This window comes from Anas acuta, chromosome 5 (assembly GCF_963932015.1).
Source record: "Anas acuta chromosome 5, bAnaAcu1.1, whole genome shotgun sequence".
Classification (NCBI taxonomy): Eukaryota; Metazoa; Chordata; class Aves; order Anseriformes; family Anatidae; genus Anas; species Anas acuta.
Genome location: NC_088983.1, coordinates 56,012,633 through 56,037,704, shown reverse-complemented (window position 1 = coordinate 56,037,704; position 25,072 = coordinate 56,012,633). Strand labels below are relative to the sequence as shown.

Below are 25,072 nucleotides of genomic sequence, written 5' to 3'. Positions count from 1 at the left end.
ACATGCATTGCCTCCTGAAATTTAATTTGTGCAACGTGACACAAAGTCATACAGATCCTGTAGTTTTCATCACAAAATGTACGGCCATATTGTTAACATGAGAACGCACTGCAGGTAAGTGCTCTATCACAAACATCCTGTTCTTCCTACTTGAAATACCATACTGAGACAGCCTGAGTGTGTCTGTTATCCTACATAAGCATCTCCGCCGTGTCTGGCATCAAAGATGTTAGCTAGGCAGTAAATACTGTCTCTATAACAGTTGCTCTGAAGTTTTCCAGTTTAATACTAGAACAAAAACTTCAGGCATCTTTCAAGAAAAATTCCAGGTTTTACAGACTGTAACAATGTCACTAAGTTGCTGTGTGTACCACTCTTGCAGAAATCAGTAACTCAGCTCTCAGCTTTCCACTCCTTGACAGACAGCTTGCCTGTCAGGGTACTGGTTACTCTGCACATCTCCCCCACTGTCAGAAATCTTCTCCCACAGATATTTTCAAAGAAGTCTTGACGAACTTGGATTTTCTCATCAAGAAACTTATTCAGGAAATTCCCCCACATGTGTGGTTATTTGATTTGACTAGCTACTTGTAGCTAAATGGGTTGACAAATTTATTTCTGTTGAGAACAAATTCACTGTAACTGTTTTTTCCATGTACACATCCCGAGTTGGAGCCATACTATATTGGTTAGCAGGCATATGTGTCTGTTAGGGAAGGTCTTAGGTAAAAAGCTGTTTTCTCAACACTCAAAACTGAGGAATATTTAACTCATTAGAAAAGTACAAGTCATAAAAGAAGCTGCCCTGAAGCTTGAGTGATTAATGTCCTTGGTGAACAGCAAGCTCAGATTTCAGATTTGCCTATTGAAAACTCAAGCTAAAATAAGAGACAGGGTCAGACAGTTGAAAAAATAACTTAATACTCTTCTATAATTCAAAAACTTAGGAAGAGAAGGAACATTTTCAAGGAAGTAAAAGCAATAGCATGATTTGCTCTGGAGAGAACAGAAAATTTCTACAACCACCCTTTGAGAAATGCAATGATTCCTGTTTATTAAAGGTCCAGAACCAAGCATCAGGTGCTTTCCAGCTTGTGTAAGATCTAAAGGCCCCATTAACCTTTGCTGGATGCGAATTTGCACTAAGCTTTGGCTAAGCACAGAGCATTACGGCACATCTGAAACTCCACAGATCACATTATACATTACAAAAGCTCAGGGCCTATTTCTTTCCTTGAATTTCCTGATTCCTCAAATTAAAAACACTACTCACCACCTAAAACTGACAGAGGAGAAAAAAAAAACACACAAAACAACAAACACATAAAACCATTATGTCCTTGATTCTGTTTGGATGTGTTATTTGTAACAAAGGTGTAATATATGATCTGCCTACTTTACAAATTCATCAGTATCACTGACTAAATAAGTGCAACACATTTATGGCCTTAGCTACCGTCAATTAATTAAAGGAGAAGCTTTCCACTGAATTCAAATCGTTTATCTGATGCCTATAAATCCCTTTCTCACAAAAAGGTAGAAGATCCAGTCAGTTACAATTCTGAAAGACAAGAAAGCCACTTGGTCTATTTTGTGTACACTTCCACGATACAGTCTAATTAAAAATTCACCACAAACACTTAATTCAGCATTCTTTCATGTTCTCAGGAGAACGGTTTGAAAAGGTTTCTTAAAAAGATGATACCCATTAGTCAGACTGTTTTGCAAACTCTATCAAAGTGCCAGAATGCCGACTAAAGCTTGGAGCAGCACTGCATCATTCTCACTTCCTTGGTGATCAAAGCTCAAACAGCAATACTCCCTTGACTGTTCAGATTCAGGAAAAAAAAAATCTATTTTCGCTTTAGAATCACAGAATGGTTCAGTCTTGCAGACAATTTCTTACCCACATAAACAAGATCCTCAAAAGGAAAAGAAAATATATGAATTTTGAAGGTTTACAAAAAGGTTATTTACTTATTTATTTATTTATTTTTTAACTGTCTCTGATTTCTCTTGGTGAGCTTAATGCTGATTTTATCTAATACAACCTCTACTACTCCTTTCTGGGATTTATTTATAAATACTGTTTCATGCCTGTAGGTGAAGATCCAAACCAATCACACTTCTTTAATTATATAATAGTTCCACTGATTTTAGTGATATAATTGGGGAGTGTCTCAATTTAAACATGCAAATTACCTTAGAAAAAGGCTACCATTTAAGTATTTTCTTCTGTCTCTTCAAATAACATGGCCATAATCAGAAGAGAACATCCACAGAAAAGTTTAATACAATTTTGTGCTGATGGGACTTGATCTATCATTTCCTCAGTCTCTGAGGTCTCCACATTTATTTTCAGGTGAAAACCAAGTGGATATGAAGGAAGAATAGTGCATCACTTACTAAAGTAAAAGATTTCCTCTACCACACATAAATATGTAATAATATCAGTATGTGTATATGTAAGCAATTAATGAAATAAATAAAATAATAAAATGAAATAAATAAAATAATGAAATAAAATAAAAGAACAGGATTAAAAAAAAAAAGAAACTAAGAGTAACCGTGTAAACTTCTCATACCCATACTTGCCTACCCAATGAAACCAATTACACTGAGGGACAGCACTAACTTCAGCAGGAACCTGAGACGTGTGGCTTTCTAACACAATCTTCATGCTAAGTTTTTGGACTCTGTCATGATTTTGAAACATTTTTACTTTGTTTTGGAGGAACTATCAGTTTCACTCACATTTCCAGTAGCCACTGCTTTAGGAGACTCTGAAGAATTTTTTCTCTATCATGTATTTTAGGAAGCAAGAAAAATCAATACAAAAACAAGTGAGAGCTAAGCAGAAATAGCTTTCTGAAAGCAAATCTCTTTCCTTCAGCATGAAGATAACATTTTTAGTTGGATGCTACACTGACTCTGAACAAAAAAAGCTTTCACAGTAGTTGTGCAAGGTACAGCAAAATCTTTATGTACTTCTAATGGGGGATATACAGACAGGGAATTTAAAAAATAGTTCTGGAACCTACAAGTTATTCCTTTTGTGTGTACATAGTCTCTGTTTGACATTGCAAGGATGACATTATTTTAAGGCTTTTCTACTTTCTTTGGCTTTCAGCATCAGAATAGCATTAAGTGCAGGTACAAATATGCCCCAATTACAGCTATTTTTCTGTGTAATTTTTTTTTTCCCCAGATCCTGTGTGTGTGAATATGTAGAACAAAAACAACATAACAACAACTGCAACCATGACAATCCTGAACAAAGTAATATACAGGAATAATAATAATAGCAGAAAAACCCACAATTTCAAAGGAATTTCTAAAGTATGCTTCAAAGTGATTGTATTATGAAGGACTGTTATGGAAAAAGGTTACATTAAATGTATGAAAAGATACATGTCTCTTTAATCACTATTTACTGTTGGTCTAAAAATTGAGAAAGTATTACGGAACTTTCTGAAATGTCTCCCTTAAAATATCTATGATAGCACACACTTCATTAGTCACATTTATTCTCCCATTTCAAAACAACCTGGCAGTTCAGGATGAGTATTGCTCTTCCACACAGAAATACCACAAGTGTAATAGAAGCATCGGCAATTTGTTATTACTTTAGTTCAGACAACCTTACCTAAAAATGGATCACTGTATTCTGTATTAGACAGCTTGATCAAGTTGTTTTCCAAAGTCTCCATCACTTTAGCTGGAATAAAAGCAATAGTCATATCATCATACACAGGTATCAAAGCACGATACATTTTTTAAAGCCGTCAGTGACTCAAAACACAAGAAATATGCTCAAGTGTTGATAAGTACTTTCCACTGGCAGAAGAAAAAAACTATCACTTTACTGAAGACTTTCACTCTTCCAGCGAGAAGTTTAACTTCGTAAAATAACTTGCTAGAGTAACATTTAGTGCCTATCGACGTTAAGGAAAGACTTTACAAAATTTGAGCTTCAAACGTAGGGATTATACTCAAAAACTCAGCACCAAGGTTCTTCTAGCTGTTGCATACAACTCTGTCACCATCTAATCAACAAACTGTAGATACCCAAACATATCAAAGCTTATCAGATGCCACTGTAATTTAATGGAAGATGCTAAAAAACTGTATCTAAGGTATCACAGGACTATGAATAATGTTCCCAAGGAGCCCTTCCATACCCAGTGTTGAAAGAAGCTGCTGAGAGACAGTCTCTTACCTCGCTCTGACACTACATCCACTGTAGCTGTAGATGTCCCTGCACTTAGGGGCTGAGGCCGAGGCTGTGGCTGCACACGATTTGGCTGCAGAAATGAAGAATGCTTGCTCAGACTCTGAGGATGAGTTTGGCTCTGAGCTAAGCATGGCAGCGATCTTCTAGAGGGTTGTAAGGGATGTTCTTTCACTGTCTCACTCTTGCTGGTATTCATACCTGGAAAAGACAAAAGACAAAATGAAGCTGTATTAAGCAACAACAAAGACAGACTGCTTATTTTGAAAATTCAAGTTTTTTCATCCACTTAATAAGCAACTCCCCGACTAAAAAAATGTTTTAAATATTTCAAGTTTGAAGAAGAATGCTGAGCTAAAAAGAGAATCCAGGAATTCTTCACTTACTCTTACATCAAAAACCAAGGATTCACATTGACAATATTCTTAATCTTGTAGTTTCATGGTATATATGTTATCCAGTCATTAGGAATCAAATGACAGTACCCAGTGTTAACCCTATTACAATTTGTCTACCAAAATTTCATGAATAAAAATCCTCCAAGATCCACCAAAAAAAAAAAAAAAGACATACAAGCAGAAAATGTTCATGAACTTCCCAAAGGATTCATGACCAGCTTCTCCTTTGAAATACACCTAAAATACTTCGGAGTTATTACAAATCTATTAGCTAATTCTAGTTTATTCTTCTGAGACACATACACAATCATGGGCTTTCATATATGTTGCCCAGCTTCAGGTTCAGGTCACACCATTCATTGATACTAGTCAATTGTGTAAAACCAATGAGAACACCTGAAAGAGCAGATTGTTAATTTAAATGAAAAAATGTGAAGATCAATGCTTTCAGTGAATCATCTAAAAGTGATGCAAATATCAATCCCTGTTCTGAGTTTGTCTTATTCTAACATCTCAACTCTCCGTTTCCAAAATACATCTCACAATTTTTTAATAAAAAAAACTTTATATACTTTATATAAATTGTAATGCTTGTTAACACTAAATTGCAATAATGTAGTAATAATTTCTAAAATGCATGATTTTTTAGAGATTCAGAGTGGAACGGTAAACAATCCAAGTGCACTTGTCTAAGAAAAGCACAATCGGTTATGTTATATTCACAATAAATAAGGGGAAGACAAGACAATGTCTTCTCTGCATAAAAAAGCCTCTCTGCATAAAAAAGCTCTTTTCCAGGATGCCCTGGAAAAGAGCCTTAGTCCAACACCAGAACATCCCCAGTCGTAGTCCCAGTACAGAATTGTTCATCGACACACCATATTTCTCATTCAATTACACTACAGAAACGCAGACATGAAACAATTTAACAGCAATTAAATACACACACACTCAACAAATAGTAGGCATTCTATGCAAAAGCGCATGTCAGAAAATACAGTAACTTGCTTTATTGACCAGATTACTTTTGGTTTATTTCTTACAAGTGAAATAGACATATAAAGTTTAATATTTTGTCTTTTTGAAGGCATTTAAAATGAAATGCTAGCTACAGGAAATGAGCTTCTTTGAGAACTGGTCTTCCTATGGAAATACTGACACTAGAAAGTCTCAATGAAAACTCACAATTCATTTTTCTGTATCAAATGCAAATTGGTTTGTCTCAAAAGAAAACCGAGCTTAAGATTCTACACTTCACTATCAAAAGCAATATACCAAAGAATTAAAAAATAGCAAGGAAAATGATTAAAATGAAAAACTAATATACCATCATTTGTTGGTGACATGACCTTCTTGTCTCATGCATTTCTGAGTGGGTATTAAATCCCCATAAATAAATATTTAAATAAATAAATATTCATAAATAAATATTACAAGTCACACATGTTCATTAATATACTCCCAAAACATTGCTTTTGACTAAACTTAGCATGTTGTTTTATTTAGCATTCACCCTTTTTGATGTGAAACTGATTTTCAGTGTTTTCCAAAAAACAAGAAAGCCATATACATTTTCAGAAGACACGACAGAAGTCAAGCATTTTCTCAAGCAGTAATTTAAATTGTACAATTTACCTCTGCGTTGCATAGTCTTATGGCTTGCTTATGAAGAATGCTAAGGCCTCCTATCTGTATAAAATTAACAGATCTTCTGTGATCGCTGTACACAGTGTCAAAGATCCTCAGACAATTAATGAAGAGAGTCCATTTTACTACATTATTTCTCTGCTTGAGAGTATAATTTACACTGTAGCACTTCCTTAAAAATCCTAATCTCTTAGACTGGGATTTACCTCTCTCCATTTGTGCTATGTAAAAAAAAATAATCAAAAAACCTACAAAACAAACAAACACAACGCCATGCAATCTAAATCGATCTGTTGCTTGGAGAGCCATGAAATTCTGAGGATTTTTCCTCAACAAAATCTGTGGCACTCGAAGAAGCACGTCACACTCAGCAAGGATGTCTCTTCTCTGAAGCTCTAACGGGAGTCCATAATGAAGGTCCTTTGATTAGCAGGATAGTTCCAGTATTTATCTACAATGGCTAAAGCCTTAAAAGTTCATTTCAAAACCTCCCTGAGCTCAACAACCATGCTTTGCACCAGAGTAAGCATCGCTCCACCAGGACACACAGAAATTCATCAGTCCACTGAGGACAGTTCTTCCAGATCTGCCACGCAGTGTAGCTGCTCTTGGTCTTCCTGCCTCAGAAAGTGCCAGGCATTCTTAAATAGTTAATTTAAGTTAGGGCTCTGCTTTTAATGACTCTGAACTGAAGGCTCAGTGCCAATAGAGTGCGTGGTGCCACGGGGCTATAACCCCGACCCTGTCCTGATCAGACAGAGCAACACCAGACAGTGCCTGCCAGGCTACTTGCAAGTTTTCTGGGAAGTATTCTTTGCAGTGCTTCGTTAATGGACATGTTTATTAGGCTGAAATTTACAGTTAGAGCAATGGATACTACAGAAAAATATGGAAAGAGATGTACTTTGTAATTATTCTGGGTAACGATCAGTTTCTTCAGCAGCCACATACTGACAGGAATCATGGACCCTAATGTATAATTATTCACGTTGGCAAAAAAAAAAAAAGTTTTTGCATTCTTATTGGAATCACTGTATGTAGCACGATGAATCATTTTATTACCGAAGAAATTTAAGGTAATGCAAATAACACACACTGTCATTCAATTTTGACAACAGTTTAAGTGATACACATTTTTAAAAAGTACAATTCTTTTATGAGGCACTGCCTCAATTTAAATGAAAATTACTTCCTTTTGCTCTCTCTTACTTTATATTCTTCCACATCATTTCAAGCTGATTCCTTAATACATACAATGCTGCTTCTGCTTAGAGAGAATGAGTCACATGAGAGAAGAAAGAAAGCAACCTCATTGCACGTTTGCACACAGCAGTATGATCTGCCTCCACGATTCAAAATTAACTATTTAATCTGTTCTCTTCTCTGGTAGAGCTTCACAGTCCAGTTCCACGACCCACATGTTTTGGTGGCATTTGCTATTGCATGCCAACGCTTATTCAGCTCTGGTATACACACAGCTTGTGGCTACCATCATAAACTGGGTCGCTCAACTGATTTACTGAAACTCTCTTCCTCTCTTTGCCATAAGGTGTTTTTTTGTTTTGTTTATTATTATTATTATTATTTATTTATTTATTTTTTCTGGAATCTGGACCTTCTCAACTGCAACTTTACAGTACTTCACTTGCTCAGTCAAAGATATTTGGAACTGCAATAAAAGACAAGTAACCAAATTCAAGGTTACATTATCCATTGTCAAATTCAAGGGAAACAGGGGATTTCATGGGAGGAAATCTTTACGACCTGTGCAAACATTTTCAACTGTGGTAAAGATGACGATCATTTGTATTGTAGCAATATTAGCATTGCAGCAAAATGGTCGAAACACACAGTTAAGATAGCTTTCAGGCATGCAAGACCATGACCTGAAAAAAATAATCATTTTTCTTTTCAAACTGCATTCATTTTATCTTTTCCTATAAAACATTCCCCCTGCACTTAGCATGAGTATGGAAACGAGCACAGCATGAATACAGAAATTTCTCACATAGGAGAAAAAGGTGGTTAAAGTTTATGGTGTAATTAGATCTTGTCTTTTATTTTAGCACTTTTGCCTAAGAGAGAGTTATTTTTCTGAGGGAAAGGAGGGGATTCCTGACATGTAGGCAAATCCCCGCATGGCTCAAAGCCAGGATAGCCAGCTGTACTACATCTTCTCATAGCTTCCTGGCAGAGCAGACAGGAAGGATGGAGCTAGAGTGTGATGAGCTTTTCTGATCGTTAAACCAGTACGCACAATTTAATGCACACTCAACACTATGCCCATCTCAATAAATGCTAAATAAAGCCAGCTCTCAGATGCCTTCTGGATTGGGCCATTAAAAACATAAAGGAAAAATTCTCCTAAGCCTCATTCTGTGAAATACAGCCAATCATTTCTACTACAAGGTAACAAAAAATTTATTTGCATTTCATTTGCTCTGCGTTTTATACGAGGAAAGTTTTATAGGTAGCACATACACACTGTCAGCCTAACAACAGAAGCACGCTTAGCAAGACTGGATCACTGGTAATTTCAAAAAGAACAGCCTAATAATTTGCCTATTAATCCAGCATAAAATGTAGTTTGAAACAGGACTAACTGCTATAAAAGCCAAATCAATAGCATCAATTTTAGAGATGCAGTATATAATAAGGTTCACAACCAATGTCAACAACATGACGGTCTTACCAAGAATTCATGTCAACATAAGTTTTTCTTGATAAAAATGCCCTCTTAATTGTAAAAACAAAGCAAAAAAAAAAAAAAAAGGAAAAAAAAACTGTGTAAATCCTTTGGCTTCACATACCACACGAGTCTAATTAAAATGAAATAATGAAGTGTCGTTTATAAAACACATTAAACAGACTGAGAAACAGAAATTTCAAATGTTTCTGTCAGTATCACCATAATTAGGCTCTCTAATGAAATACAACACAAAGAGAAGTTGCAATGATTTTCGTGACATTTAAATTTTATGTGAAAACATTTCTTGAGTATGAAGTAGAAAACAGCTTCAGTCTAAAGAGCACTATAAAATTTAGGTTTCAATAATCAATGGATATAACAGGTACTTACTGCTAAAGAATAAGCTTAGTCTGGTTGGCAACAGCAACCTCCAAAAGAAAATAATGTATGACAATTTCTTTATAAAATTCTGGGAAATTATGATCAAAAGATACCTAATAATGAAGAAACAAACTATTTTGGAACCAACAGATATTACTTTTCTCATTTATTTGTAAGATCTCAAGAAATACAAAGGATATTATTCAGTTTCAGACATTAGAAATGTAATTGACTAAGAAATTCACCCATTTTCCTTTTTCATAAAAAAGGTAAAACCAAACTGGAGAACATCAGAGCCCATTTATGTTCTTACAGAAAAAGAAACCAATGTCAAGTATCCTTATGATACGGTAAACCCAAGTACAAAGCCTGAACAAAACTAGGATTAGTCAACCCTTTCCTTGTGAAGAAAGGAAAAATAAGACACACAGTAACCGGGCAGAAAATAGCCTCAAAGATAAATCTTATTTCTCTTATATACAATCAGTGCATCAAGCAAGCTTATGAATCCCAATTTTCTAAAGGTATTTTTCCAGATTGCCTTTAACTGTCTTTTCCATTATGAAATGAATAGGTCAACATTATTTCTATTAAATGTTCAAACGTAGCCACTGGGTGAATATAACTCCTAGGCTAGCTAATAAATACATCCTGAATGATAACTCATTGTAAGGGCATTTTTCATTTTCATCCCACACCACAAATAAAATTGATTTATGAAGGTGTTTATGAAATAATCTGAAGTTTAATGATATCATCAATCATGCCTTTTAAGATTGTTTCCATTTAATACCATGATTATTTTTTTCCCAGTTACAAATACTGTGAAAAGAGGAACATAAGTAAACTGTAAATGCCATACTTGTGCTAGGTTTTCTTTTCCTCAGTTACATGGGTGAGAATTAGTCTTTAGAAATGAGAATGGAATGAACTGGTGGGATCATCTAACTGATCAACACAATATACAAAATAGGACTTCAAAAAAAAAAAAAAGAAAAAAAAAGAAAAAGTTTAGTTAATAATTATTTCAAAATACCGATTTATGCTATAGCGGTTTTCAGTGGTGAAAAATCTTTTTCCTCCACAAATCTTTCCAATAATGAAGTTTTTGTTACGCTTCAGTTTTTAAGCTTCAGTTTTATAGTGCTGTATCTAACAGATTAAGAAGCAGAAAGCTATTACTTTACTTTTTCAGGTAGCCATAGATTTTGACACTAAATCAAAGTTTTTATTTATTTTTTTTTTTGATGAGCTGTTACATACAACTACAGAATAGCACTATAATGAAGGATTAATGGAAGTCTATCAAAATGTTGTGGTTCTTTCTTGATTTGGCAGTAGAACAGCACGCAGCTTTCCAACAGCACTGTAACAATGGCAAACACAAGAGCTCCAAAGTCATACTTAGCCCTCCTGCCTATAGGTCTTCCACGGACAGTGATGATCTGTTATAAATAGCTGCCACTTGCAAAAATTTAAATCCAAGACACTGTTTCCCAGGAAAAGCCTCCAACTTCTGTACTGAAATGCTTCTTGTTGGCCGGTACTCAATTCAGTGCTCCAGTCCTCATGACCTCTGCACACTACTTCAGCAATGATTTTAAGTAAACTTCCAGTTCACTACTAAATATAGCAACTAGGGTTAAAAATGATCCCTAGAGGACTCTGCTGGGAAAGAAACCTAGCCAACAACTGTTTTACTATTACTAAGTCTGCTATTTGGGCTTGGGCTTGCTTGTGATATCCCTATCAATATGGAACTCTTTTCAGTCTCTAATGAAACCATCTCCACCCAGACATTTTGCCTTTGTGCCAACAGAAGCAAACCAATAATGCCACAACACTGCAGGTTTTATGGAACCTAGGTTTAAGACTTTCCTCCCATTTAAGTTACTTTTGGAAACAATATTATCTGGTTCTATAGCTTTGATTGTAAACTCTATTTAAACAGACATGGCCTTACTTCTGTCCTAACTATACCAAATGGAGAGTAAAACCAAAAATCCAACAAAACACACACCGATCTACTACATGATCACAAAGAATAGGAAATTATGTTTCTTCCATTCTATATACCTCTTGCACTCTGGCCTATGAAGCAAAGACTTATTTCCCTATGGAAGCACCAGGAAATTTGGCAGCAGAATCAACAAATGACCTGCATCTGCACAGACCTCTCCTAAATGTAACAAATGCCTGTCCTCGATCCCACATGGTGCCTATTAGGATAATTCCTGTAACAATCAACTGAAAATTAAAGTGAGGTCTACTACTTTAAACAGCTCTACCTTGATAAAAAATACGTAATTAACTCACAGGATGAGAAAAAAAAAAAACAGCCACTTTTTTTAGGTGTGATTTTATCTAAGATATATATAGAAGTTGTCCCAGGTTGCAAGATTTACAGAAGTAGCCAATGCCAGTACTTAAGGGTTGCTGTAATGAAACACCACTAGAATACTTTTTTCTGAAATAAAAATTTATTCCATGAAATATCTAAGCATCCCTTTGTACCTTATGCTCATGGAATTGGGAAAAAATACAGGTTTCTATTATAAAACTATTATTATAGGCCCCTCTAGCTCTTATTTGAAGACTTTTAGGCCCCTGTATGGTCTGGATTGCCACACATACAAAAAAAAAATAGTAGCGTTCCCATTTAAGGAAAACTTCATTACCTCATTCAGAATCAATAATATTCAGCTTACTTTAGAAAAATGCTTTTTTTTTTTTTCTTTTTCAGATCTTCACACCTTACTTCTTCCCCTTATATTCTCGATTACATAATATAGACCCCAACTCTATTCTTTCTGTATATCTGAGAACTGGTTTAGACCACCTACATGTTATTTTTAATGAAAAAGGTATTAGTTGATTTTTTTTTTGAAGAGCCAAAGTGAAAGGAAAAAAAGGGACAAAAATAATTTAATTAATGACATCATTCCAAAGCTTTATGCAGTATCTTCTATAAAGCCTCCTTCCAAGAATATCTGTTCTTATGTCACTTAAACATTGATTTCAATGCAACGAAATGTGTGCCTGAGTCATCAATAACACTTCCCATAAAAATAAAACAAAATATTTTTGTGCTGAACTGAACATGGGAATTAAGAGGCTTCAGCAGGCTGCTAACTAGTCTGGAATATCTCCAACGTTGTAACAAACACTTCTGCCAGAAAACATTACAAATGAAACAAAATATTGTTTTTTCCCTTTCCCCCAAAGAACAACAGTAAATCTTGAGAATATTCATCTCAAAGTAGGCTATTCCACAGGCCTTAGTCTTGAAATTCTTCTGAAAATGCCTTCTCAGAGAATCCTCAGGAGACCAGAACTGCTACAATTGAGTTGATTTAGCAAGAACATAATGAGGTTAAGGAATAGGAAGAAAGTGCATTATTGCCTTTTAATAGAGCAAGATATTGCTTAAATGCACCAAGCATAAAATTAATAGGTATCAAGGGGTTTGAGTCCAGTTATCTTTTTCTTTTTTTTTCCAAATAATATTTATGTGCTAGCCAAACAAAGGAAAAATAACAACAGAAGCAAACAACCCCAAAAGGAATACAAGTCAGAAAATTGGTGCTTTCTCTCCCTGTATACCAAATGGCTCCACTTTTCACCTTAGGAGATGAACGGTCTGTAGTAGCCAGCTCCTTTGCAGGCAAGGTTGACTGTGGCATGTCCTTTTTTAACATCTGTATTCTGTGATGGTTGGTCAGATGACAAGTCAGCAAGGCAGAAGCAGGGTCTTATGACCCAATGCACATTTTAACTGCTGATTTTGCTCAGCTTTCTGCATATTCCTTGCAAAACAATATATCAAACCTATGTAAAATATGCCTGTGGTAAAATGGACAATGTGGCATGCAGAGCAAATCTGAGTTAAAAAGAGCTGCTTAGTCAGTAGAGTAGTAATACCCTGGTATTCCTCAGACTTTGGCACAAATCTCAATGGAATTTAGCTCTTTAAGCGAAACGGACAACAAAAAATCATCTTGCAGATTACATGAATTTGCATTTGAATTCCAGAAATCGACCCCAAGGTGGGAATAGCTGGTTAATTAGACATCATATTTGATTTGAATTCAAAGAAACCTGCAAGTACATGGATTATATTCTGTTGACAAAGTGATGCCTGCAAAATTACAGCTGAGAATTCCAGGCAGTTGGAAAGTGCTCCAAATGATGACTTGACTGAGGCTTGCAATTAAACTGCTACAATGAAACCAAACAAAAACCTGAATTTGTACCAATAAAAATAAGAGATTTGTTTTGGAATAATATTCTGCTTTGGATTAAACCTGACTATCTTGAAAAGCAACCATAAAACTAGTGTTCTCAAAGAGAAATCCAGATATTGTTGAGGAGAATTAGTATATGTTTGGCAGATGGAATGGTGTAATGGAAGAGACTACGGTAAAATATAAGTGTGGTGAACTTTTAAGACTAGTGAGTAAATAAAATCAAGTTTAACATTTTGTCAAGTAACAATAATAGTAACAAAAAGCTCTCTGGACGTTTTCACATTTGTCAGTAATGTTAAAATGAAAAGAGATCAATGCAGATGGCAATTGACAGTTTTGCATGGATGGACAACAGCAGAAGTTAAAAGCATTGCGCAGTGCTAGAGATAGACTCTTGTGTGTAGTGCAGAATAATGGGCCTTTTGCAGAAGGTGCAGTTCTGTAACAGGCACTGCAAAGGCTGTGAGTAGTTTCTTATGGCCAGGCAGGTTACAGAATATACAACACACACGACAAAGCCCTGGAGTATGAAATAAACTATTTCTAAATGCAAGTATGCATGCAACTTCCATGGCTGTAAAAAATAAAAGATTAAATTTGGTGAAATTGAAAATTGGAAGATGAAATCGAAACCTTGCCATGTAAACCCACTGCAAAGACAGAACTAAATCTTAATAGGTGTAATTACTGTAAAAAAAAAAAAGAGAGAGAGAAAAAACTGCTACTTTTGTGGAGGTAGGTCTCACAATAAAGAGGCAAGAAATGGTCAAAAATATACATATAATCTAAAGATCAGTATCAAAATAAACTAAGGTGAGATACTCAGAAAAAAAACAAACATCTAATAGCTTTAATATTCTGTTTAGACTGAAGTGGTTTTTTTCATTGGTTGGTTGATTTTTGTTTTCGTTTTAAAAAAGCAACATAAAACAAACAGTACTGAGGAAATAATTTGGACAGGTCGAGCTGCCTTCCTTTCTTCTCCAAGGGAGCCATTTGTGCAAGTTCCAGTAGAACTCACACAATGGATTTTCTTGTCAATCCTTATGACCGAAAAAATCCCAAATCTCAAAGCAATATTTCACAGAAAGAATATGAGGTAAAATATAAACAATCAATCCAAAAGTTCCTAGGTTTGACATAACCTGTACTGCATAATTTCACAGCTGCTTTTTCTTGTTACAAGAGAATTAATAAGACATTCTTAAATCTAATTACAATTTCAATCATATTCCAAATAAACACATGATTCAAATACATTTTTTAAGAGACAATAGAGTAAGTCGGTATTCTTGAACAAAAGGTTAACATGGTAAACATGAGCAATGACACATTATTTTTTAAAGACATTAAAACTAAAATTTCTCATTTGAACACTGTGCTAATACAATCACAGAGCTCACACTTTTCCATGCCTGTCTGTAAGTTACCCTGCTACTATTCTAAAGCACATTTCTCTTAATTTTTATTTTTGTCATCTGTCAGATAAGAGAAAAAGATAAGGAACTCATATAGCACTTTAACATTGATTTGTTGTTTATACTACCCATGCAGATGAAAGGGTATATATGTTTTCTGTAGGGTGCATCAGCCTAATAACTTGTCACCGGGAGGAGCTGCTGTACCTTATCTATTTCTCCTCATGTGTCCAAAAATATGACGATAGTGGCAGGAGCGCTGCTCACAGAACACAGCCCCGTGAAGAGCTCTGCGATGTGATTCCATTTAAGCACAGCACTACCACTTACAAACACTGTGAAATTGTGGGAACTGAATGCGCCTGTACTCTTTGCTGCACAACCAGGTGTGCAGTTATGATGCAAACACATTAGTGAGGACTTTAGGGTCAGCATCTAGTTACATAAACCAAAAGATGCTCACTGATGTGATTACATGCAACAAAACGCAAACAGATTTTAAATGCATTATTCATATACTGCAGTTCAGCTAGGTAGTCTTTACTGAACAGGACTTTATAGGCCCCTCCAAAAACCTAAGCTTTATTGTGACAACAAGTGGACCTCTAAGGGTGCAAACTGTTTTCTGACAAGGTGCCAGATCATCCCACACCACCCACATGCCTGCAGCTCTCCGTGTTGCAGAAAGCAAAGACAATTCTGGTGCTAGTTGCGCTACTGGAAATAGCAGAAGGAAGAATTTTGCTTCTGATGTGAATCTTCTCATCCTCCTCTCTTTGTTATGTAGATGTTCCTCTCCTGGCTTGCACTAAGTAACAGTAACACTGTTAGAAAAATTGGGGAAAACATACCTACCCGAGACAAATTACAAAAGGCACCCATAAAATTAATACCTAAGAACTCCTATAGATTAACAACCAGCATTTCATATTTTGAAGTTTCATAAAATTTTGAATAAGTGCATCCATTTTGACAACATTTGGGGGGAGGGGGAGTAATGCAACCAAAAAACTGCTTTATCTGTTTCAAAAGTGTTGAGAAAAACATATTTGCTAATGTTAAAAAGAATTCCTCTGACATTTTCACTGAATTGATATCTTGCCCACGTGCTTTAGGAAGGGGATATATGAATTTGCAAGAGCCTTGCTTTTAAAGTGTGGAAGAAAAAATACACCCACATTTGGTCAAAGCATAAACTCCTGAAAATCTCTAGTATGTATTAAATAGTTTATTCCAGAGTTATGTACTTCATCCGTTCTACCCTTCACCTCTTTACCCTTGTAAATTACTAATTCAGGCATGCTGTAGCCTGGTCTTTTTGTCCAGCTTTATTGACACACACACAAGGGAACTCTGACGAGTGACTAAAAGCACACTGCTGGAATCCAGGAAGATTACTGGGGGTGGAGTGGGGTGGGTGGAGGGAGGAGAAGAGGGGGAAAAACGAAAACAAAACAAAAAAAAAACAAGACACATGACTGTAGTGAAACAGACTGAAAAAGGAATTCTGGTTAAAAACCTCTGGAATTATCACAAATACAAACACTGATCACAACAAGAATATAATTTTCTGAGAGCTTGCTTACACTATTTTTCCTAACCTCTTTAGATCGCAAGATCTGTGGATGGTCGGCTGCACACTGCTGACCAGAAGGAACCTAGAAAGTTGAGTGGACGCCAGTCCATATATCTCAGGGACAAGTCATATCACACTGCCCTGTTTTTATTTCGAAAATAGAGTAAGAGGTCTTGTGGGTGTAAGGGAAGCATACTGTATATCCTCTTATCCTGATTTTGTAAAGATTTTGATTATACTTTATATGCAATTCTGATTTCAGAGACTATGCAAAACTGCCTTTGCTTGGATTCAAAAGCAGTTGGGCACTACTCTGACCACATGTCAAATATATGTATGTACAAGTTTTCTCATTAACAATGTATGACACTATAAACTGATTGAAATACTTAGCACTTCTTTTCAGAAAGGAAAAATTGATCACTTAGTCTACAAAGCAGGATATGAGATGGAATTAGAGTGGGCACACATGACCAGTGAAGAAGTATTGAACAAACTGGGGTTGTTTAGTCGATAGACAAAAGACATGATAATAGTCTTCAAGCACATAAGCTTATGCATTTAAGAGAGCCATAAATTGTTCTCCCTGTCCACAATGCTTAGTGAAAAGAGCAGTGAGCTTAAGTTACAAGAAAACCAAGTTCGATACTAGAAAAACTTCTTAACAGGCAAGATTACTAGCCCTAAAATAGAGCGCATATATATATGTATTTTAATACCCCTCCTCCTTTTCTTAAATCGTTCTTGTTTAGAATAGGTTGAAATAATATATCAGAAATAATAAAGTAATCACAGCTTATGGATGAGGAACATCCTAGTGATCTCCTGGGGACCCTTCCAGCCCTGTGTTGTGATAGAACAGCGGCATTTCCTGACTGCAGCTGTTAACAGGTCCCCTGTGAACTCCAAGCCAAAGTGAAGCTGCTTTAGTCTTGTCTGCCTAGGTGTGCTGGCAGTGCCTCACACTTGAGCATCATCCAGGAGCATTTGGATGATGCTGCTGAGTTTGCAGGTTCTTCTTCCAGTCAACTGCAAGAGAGCTGATTAAACATGGCAGGATGTACCATCCAATACCTGCAATGGAGCCTGCAGTACCCACTTACCTTCTGGCCTTTCTTTATGGTTCCAGGAATAACTGAATAAGCTCGAGTTAACACAGCATTATATTAAATACAATATGAAAAGTTTCAGCTATTTACTACTTACGTTCGTAGTGAGTTCCCTATCAACTTTTGTAAGATTTTAAGACTGCACCTGATGTTAAGCCTTAGTTGCATTCAACACATTGAAATCACATCTTCTAGTTTCCTTTTACCTGGCTTTTTAATCTAAAATCAATATATTATTTTAAAGTTGCCTTCAACAGATGATTCGGGAAAGTTCTTCTCCAGCCTCCAGTACCCAAACTACAAAAAAGATGTTAGTTGATAAGCTTGGAGAAATATGAAAGAGCGGAGAAACTGAAGATGTGCTTACACGGTGCTTTTAAAGGTTGGTACAAGCAGAAGTCTTTCCTTCAGATGGCCTAGTTTTTACAATAGTTCCATTAGGATTTCACAGCTTCAAAGGCTTTATCTCCACAACAAAAAAAAAATGTGCTACAGGCTTTAACTCTTTCAGAAGCAAGCTGTGGACCAATCTTCCAGACAAAATTTAACATAAGATGGAAGTTTCAGGGGTGGCGTGGGGTGTGTTTTCAATTTTGTTGTGTGCTTCCACAGCTGAGGATCAGCCAGTCTTCCCGACTGCTTAACTTACCAGTTCTCATCTACTTGCAAAGATGACAAACAAGTCCGCTGCTAAACTCAATGATAAACTAATCCGTAATCACCAAAAAAATTTGTACTAAATTTCACATGAGGATTTAATAGCTCATCATGTGAAGCAGTCAAATAATCCCTGGATATAAGAATCCCTAAGCACTTATCTACAACAGTGGCACTAATGGCTTAAAAGCTCTTTGTGCAGACTTATAATATGCATTTATATGGTTATATGCTTTTCAAAATACTCTAAAATGCCTCTAAATACTGTCACAGTAATGAATACTTAATAAAAATACACAAAACATACAGAGCCAAGACTAGGAATCACCACGATTTATTTGGTGAAGTAAAATTTCTCAAGTATATCAAGAATAAACTCAATTACAGAAAATTGATCCAAATCTGTTAAGGGAGAACTAAAGCACTCAATGATATTGCAATCAATCAGTGTTTTAAATGAACATTTAAGATGAAATTATGTTACCCATTACTCATTGGGGGACGGGTAAGGTAAGGGTTCAGGATAAGAAAAACTAGGTTTCTTGCATGGTTGTCACCAGCTTGATAGACAATCCCTGACAAATGTAGAAATATTGAGGTCATCCTTTATGAAAAACTGATTTGAAGTCTATATACACTGAAAAGTATTTACTATGGAAAACCAGAGGTCACCATGAATTCAGTTCTGCGCTCATCAAAATCAGTATTAAATTTGACTCATCCCATACTATTCTTCTCTGCATACAGGTGGGCTTAAGCTCATGGTTTGAAAAACAGTCAGGATGCTCCAGCAGACAGCACCACTGAAACACTGCAACCCTACTCCCACATTCATGTATTACTTCTTTTGTTGTTGTTGTTGAAGGTACATGCGCTTAAAACTGTCAATTTTGGCTTCAGAAATTATGATTGTTACCTTAACAGAAGATGTTTGAATTTAGTTCTATTTCCAATTAGTAATTTTCAAGCCTAGATGCACAACAAACAATTTATCATACAATAATTTAGAATATAAGTGCCATGCAGGAGAAAGGCAATCTGCAATATCCTTTATAAAATATTTAGAAGTAAAACCTTATAAAGATGACTACAGCATACACTTAGTAACATAATTCCTATATGAGAAACAGAGAAAACTGCTGGATTTTTTCACCATTCATCATATTCATGCTTGTTATTACTTGTGCTGCCCTTTGTAATGGCATTAAAAACTATACCAGCAATTTTAGAAACAGGTGATTATTAATTCATGCATACTTATGCCACCCTGCACCAAGAAGATCCAAGTTAGCTGTATCTTTTTCAGAAGCCTTTATTGCCGCTTATCTGAATCACCCCCGAGGTTGGCAGGGTCCTCTGGAGGTTGGCTGGTCTGAACCTCTGCTCAAGCAGGTTCTGCCCCTCTGCTGAAGGTTGCTTATCCACTGCAACACCTGAACCACGCCAGCACTACATTTGATACTCAACCTGATGCTTGCTGCCTGGCTCACCGTCTGCCCCACTACAGCCACTTGGCTGTGTAATGAATCACCTGTGGCAATGCAATCATGATCCCATTTTTCACTCTACTGGGATTTAAACCTCCAGCAAACACTTCGACTCTCCCAAAGCAAGGATGTCCATAAGCCATCACCAGGAGCCATATTTCTGCTCCCTTTGACTGTGAATCATTTAATAGCACAGACTGAGACAATAAATGTCTACCGGAAAATACTTACGGGTATGCAAAATTTATGCGTTCATTTGAGCATGACTTCTGTACTATCAGAGCTTTCAATATGGTGACAGGAGAAAAATATTGATGCCTATAGTAGTAAAGATGATATTGCATGGAGCAGGCTATTCCAGTAAAACCCACAGAGACAGAAACCAAAATCTTCTGCCAGAAGTTGGCTGCATTTTTCTGGAATATGTGGACGACTCAATCAATACTGTGGACCACTGAGACAGATTCCAAATCAATTCCTACTAAAAAGAACGCTTACATGCTTCAGAAAGCCATGACCTTTCACAGTTTAAGTCCTGCTCATTTTCTGAGAATTTCTGCAAATCCCAAGCAAGGTGCCAGATACTGGTTACGTTTGCAGTCCAAAACCACTGCCTGCTCAGTCAAACGCACACTGAAGGTATGACAGCATTAATACATCAGTTTGAAGTAAGAAAAGGACACGGAAAAAGAAATCAAGATCTTAGAAAGTCTCAACATAACAGCTGTCTTCAGATATTAGCACAGAGGGTAAAGACCACATTATTATAGGTATTTCTCCCACTGGGAGAAAGCACAATCACAAGTGAACACACACAGTCATTTAAGCGATCGTTTATTCTTCTTTGTGAGTTCCAAGCGCAGTGATTTCCAGTACCATCATATTGGCTTTATTCGTGCTGATAGGAAAAGGAAGAGTATGCTCAGCAGAATGCTAGAAATGCCTGGTTTAAATTTGAAAGACTGGATATATCCTTTTATCCCATTTACTCTCTGACATCTCTGTTTCCATGAGGGAAGGACATATATTGTGGATGGTTTTTAAAATAAATTATGCATGTATTTTCCAAGTTCTTTTGTTTCCAAGGCAGGTCAGTACCTGCTGCTGTGTGGGCACATGCTTTTGAGAAAGACAATGGGAGCTGGCGTTTGGCACTCTGCCATAATATCTTTAAAGTCTTTTCTTATTCTCTTAAATGTTAATATCATCCCTAAGGAGACTTTTGCTTTACTCTGAGTTATGGTCGCTATTACGTAACTTGTTCTCCTTTTGTATTTTCCTGCAGCTTGGAGTGAAGCAATTCTGTTCTGATTCCTTACTACCTATACAAATGATTATACTTGCCCTCCTCTGAAGACTTTTATGTGCTTAGATTTAAAGCAGTGACTGCTGCCTGATGGCTGGGTAAGAGTACTTCGTATGCCAGGCACGCTCCTGAGTAAAGTACGATAAATCCAGAACAGATGTGGTATTAGACAAGCACTCAGAAGTAAATCATTGGCAATTCCTACTTTACTGGGACATTGTTTCTGGAAGAAATTGGATAAAATATGTCATGTATGAGATGCAAATGAGGTATTATAAATGCTTATCATTAATATTACCTGGTTAGGAGATACAGTACTTCCATATTTCATTAAAATCCTTTAGATTAGAATCAGAATTTTAAAAGAAATGTGTTTGAATGATTGCAACCTGCATTTGGTCTCATACACCACATACATATTACTCTCCCAGTGTTTGGAATCTAGGCAAAGTCTCAGACACCTTTTGTTTTTTAAAAAAAGACTTATTAAATCAGTCAGAAAGCCTCTTGAATTACAATGGAAAAAAAAAAAAAAGTAAAACCATTGGCACTACCCTTCTTTAGGAAGTCCCTTAAGCATGCTTATGCTTATGGGTAGCATAACCTGGATTTCTACCACCAAGCCACGAGACTGGAGAGCTAGCCAGGCACTTCTGAGCTCCACAGCCAGCATTGTGGTGAACTTGCTGTGCCTTCTGTAAGGAATGCACACAGGCAGACAGCTTTGAGCTCCTGACAAGGTCTCAATACTGACAAGAAACCACTACAAGCAAGAACTTAACGCTTCTGCTCATAGTTGGAGCTCTACAGCTTTCTTTTCTCTTACTTCAACCGTGCCGTACAAGAGCATGTGAAGATAGCTGCTTGGTTATCTTCACAGAGAAGGGAGCAAAGGCTGCACAACCACAGCAGTGACTTAAAATACGAGCCAGTGGCAATATATGGAAGCTTTTTCATCACTTTGCAAGGAACAGGCACACACTCTCACATCCAACAGACAGAAAACAGACACAGTCCCTTAAGCACTGTCATAATACTTCTCATTTTGAAATTAATTCTCTGCATTAAGGAGCTGTGACAATCATTCATACCATAAAATAAAAAGGCAATAAACCAGGAACCAAACAGAGCACTGCATGGCACCTTTCTGTGAGCTAGCGACTAAAACGTGTGACACAGCCTTCCTGCACAACAGGATGGGTAATGTTGGGTTTCACAAGCATGTAAAACAGAGCGCTATTAGACTACTCCTGGTTTTATTTTTTAATACTGTGTTTGGACACTGGTTTGCTGATAATTAAGTAGCATAGGCATTTCATAATGCTCAGAATCCAAAATAGCTTTATAAATTCTGGATAAAAAGTTACAATCTTTGGCACTTCAGGAAGAGAAATAGGTTTTTGACTCCAAGTGCAAAGCATCTTGATTCCTACAGTCAGAAGAATTTCTTCTACATTCTTTGTAGGTGTTTTCACTAATCAATTTTGTTTACTAAAGAATCTACAGAGGCCTTGACTAATATCAGTTATATATTTGGAAAATTTATCAGTGAAAACTGAGGCGTACCATTTGTTTTTAATAGCACATTGCTGAATTAGCTACAGAGTAAGCGTGGCACAGTATTGCCAAAGCTCTTCAAGTCTTGCCAGGCTTTTGAACATATGCTTTGCTATTCTGGCAGGTATCCACTAAATCAGTGTTCAGCAGAGACTAAATCTAAGAAATTCTGGTTGGAGAATTCTTTCCTAAGGCTGTGTTTCAGATTGATGCTATGCAATGGTATACATTACTTATGCTTATTTTAATTATGCCAAGCAGGTAGAAAGATACTGCAATATATGTTATTGCATCATGGTTTTCTTGACCTTAAATTCCTGTTAAGTTGTGTTAGTATAGGACTAAGTACGTTTGAAAAATAGATCAAAATAGCTGTCTACACACTTAAAATACTCAGCTTCCATTCCTTAACACTAGAACAGAAAAGAAGATAATGTTGCTTCAAAAGGTGGAGAGCAAAGGAGGCACAGGCAGAGTGCAGTGGGGAAGCCAACAGCCCTTGGAACACAAAGTGACTCGATCACTTCTGTACAAACCAGCCCAGAAAAGCGGTTAGGCAGGGAGCTGATTAATGTAGACCGATCTATGGCCTTATCCAGTACGGAGCCGCAGTTTCAAAATATTTAAACCACATTTTCTAAGCCCCTTTGACTTGCAAGTTCCTGAATTCCCCTCTGTTAGGTTCCATTGATCCCTGAAGTATGACACAACCAGAGGCACCACTTCTCAGCAACTTCGACATGCGCCCAGCCAGAGTAGAGCACTCTCCAGTTGGCACCAGTGGCATCCGTAACGAATGCTTCATTAACTAGACCATAACCAAGTACCCAGGTAGAAAATACAGGAGAAATTTCAAACAATAACATGAACGCACAAGATTAGATTACATCTTAGTTTCAATCAAGGCAACTAGTTACTGCCACGTACCTCCAAGTGTTGTACCCTCCCAGCTCCCCAGCTCATGGTGCAGAAACAAAAAATAATTCCAGCATTTATTTGCATGTTTAAAACCCTCTGTTGCTCACACATGTTTTTTTTTTCTTCCCATCCAACGCAGTTATTTTCACTAAGTCCCTCTCCAAACTGTGTTTCCCATGACCCCGCTGCCGAACCCACACGCCATACCTCCAAACCCACAGCCTGGGTAACTCCGTCTGCAGGTCATGCACATCAGGACGTGCCAAACACCGCTGGACGCAGGCAGCTGGCCTCTGCCCCCAAAATATTCAGTACGGCAGAAGGCAAGGCAGAGACTCACCACAACTGCAATGTATCTGTCTAGATTTCAGACTGAAGCTGTTTTGCATCCCACTGGTTTAGAGTACAGAGAAGGAGCAAATGCGCATCCGCACACGTTGCCTAGACACATGACAAAATTCTTGAGTCTAAATGATCCAAGCTGGCTGCTTGTGAAGTCTCTGAACAGCTTGTGAACACCATCCGTTGTTACAAAAGCTCAACTTTCTATTCCTCGCACAGCATCACATCAGTGTTTGTACTCTGCTTCATTCCAAACACGGAAATATTTACTATTTTGACTTGCGTAGCCCTTCACGATCTCAGTCTATAACAAATAAGGGCTCTTTCCCTTTCATCTTATTCACTTTATTTCATTTCTAATAGTTTTTTTTTTAATGCTGTCTTGATGCCTTTAAACCACACTGACCACTGGTATTACATTAGCTGCTGTATTAGCCACTTGAATTTTTACATTGGCAACTCGGGTTCATTGCTGTTTGCTTCCCCTCTCACTGCGGTCTGTATGGTGGAAGTGCTGCTCCCACAGTTCCTTCCCATTGCAATGGAGCTGTGCCCTGAGCAATTTGCTTTGTGTTACTGGAATTGTGACTACGCAGCAACCAGAAGGATGGCCTGAAACAATTAGTTTTTAGTAATACAGCCCAAAATAAATTTCATGTTCTTAGTTGGTTAAGCCAACTCACTTTACAAGGTTTTCATAACTTGCTGGTGCTAGCTTTTGTTTGCACAAAACCACTATCTTTGGCACAAGATGAATGATAATATTGTGGATTTTTTTTTTTTTTAAACCCTCAAGAGGAGGCCCATCGCTATATTTAGCTGTTACTGGTTAGAAAATAAAACTGTTTTTGAGTCTTATTTCTACTATAAGATGTGACAAGGAAGGACTGGCGGTGTGAATGTCTCCCAGTCACTTGTCATTTTTTTCTTCCCATAAGAGAAATTTTTTACATCCTTTCCTAACTATACCTGGCATATTTCCTATATGCATCTAGAAGATAGGATAAAAGCAAAACTATTTTAAATGATTTCTTGAGTTGTATCATATACTACATCAGTGACCCGATTGCTTCAAGTATTTAGAAGTTTAATTTCCAAACATTTCAGAT

At 36.7% G+C, this 25,072-nt stretch overlaps 1 protein-coding gene across 9 annotated transcripts in view; it reads right to left on the bottom strand.

Moving 5' to 3' along the window:
• The window catches only part of ANO3 (anoctamin 3), a 237,433-nt gene that overhangs the window by 87,269 nt on the left and 125,092 nt on the right, over positions 1-25,072 (bottom strand). For 8 of the 9 annotated variants that reach the window (XM_068684984.1, XM_068684987.1, XM_068684991.1 and 5 more), the window contains 2 exons: positions 4,220-4,432; positions 3,647-3,718 (listed from right to left, as the gene is read on the bottom strand). In XM_068684984.1, coding sequence (XP_068541085.1) covers positions 3,647-3,718; positions 4,220-4,432 — 285 coding nt within the window. Of the gene's footprint in view, positions 1-3,646; positions 3,719-4,219; positions 4,433-11,422; positions 11,493-25,072 lie in introns of those variants that run through there. The other variant, XM_068684990.1, reaches the window with a different exon arrangement.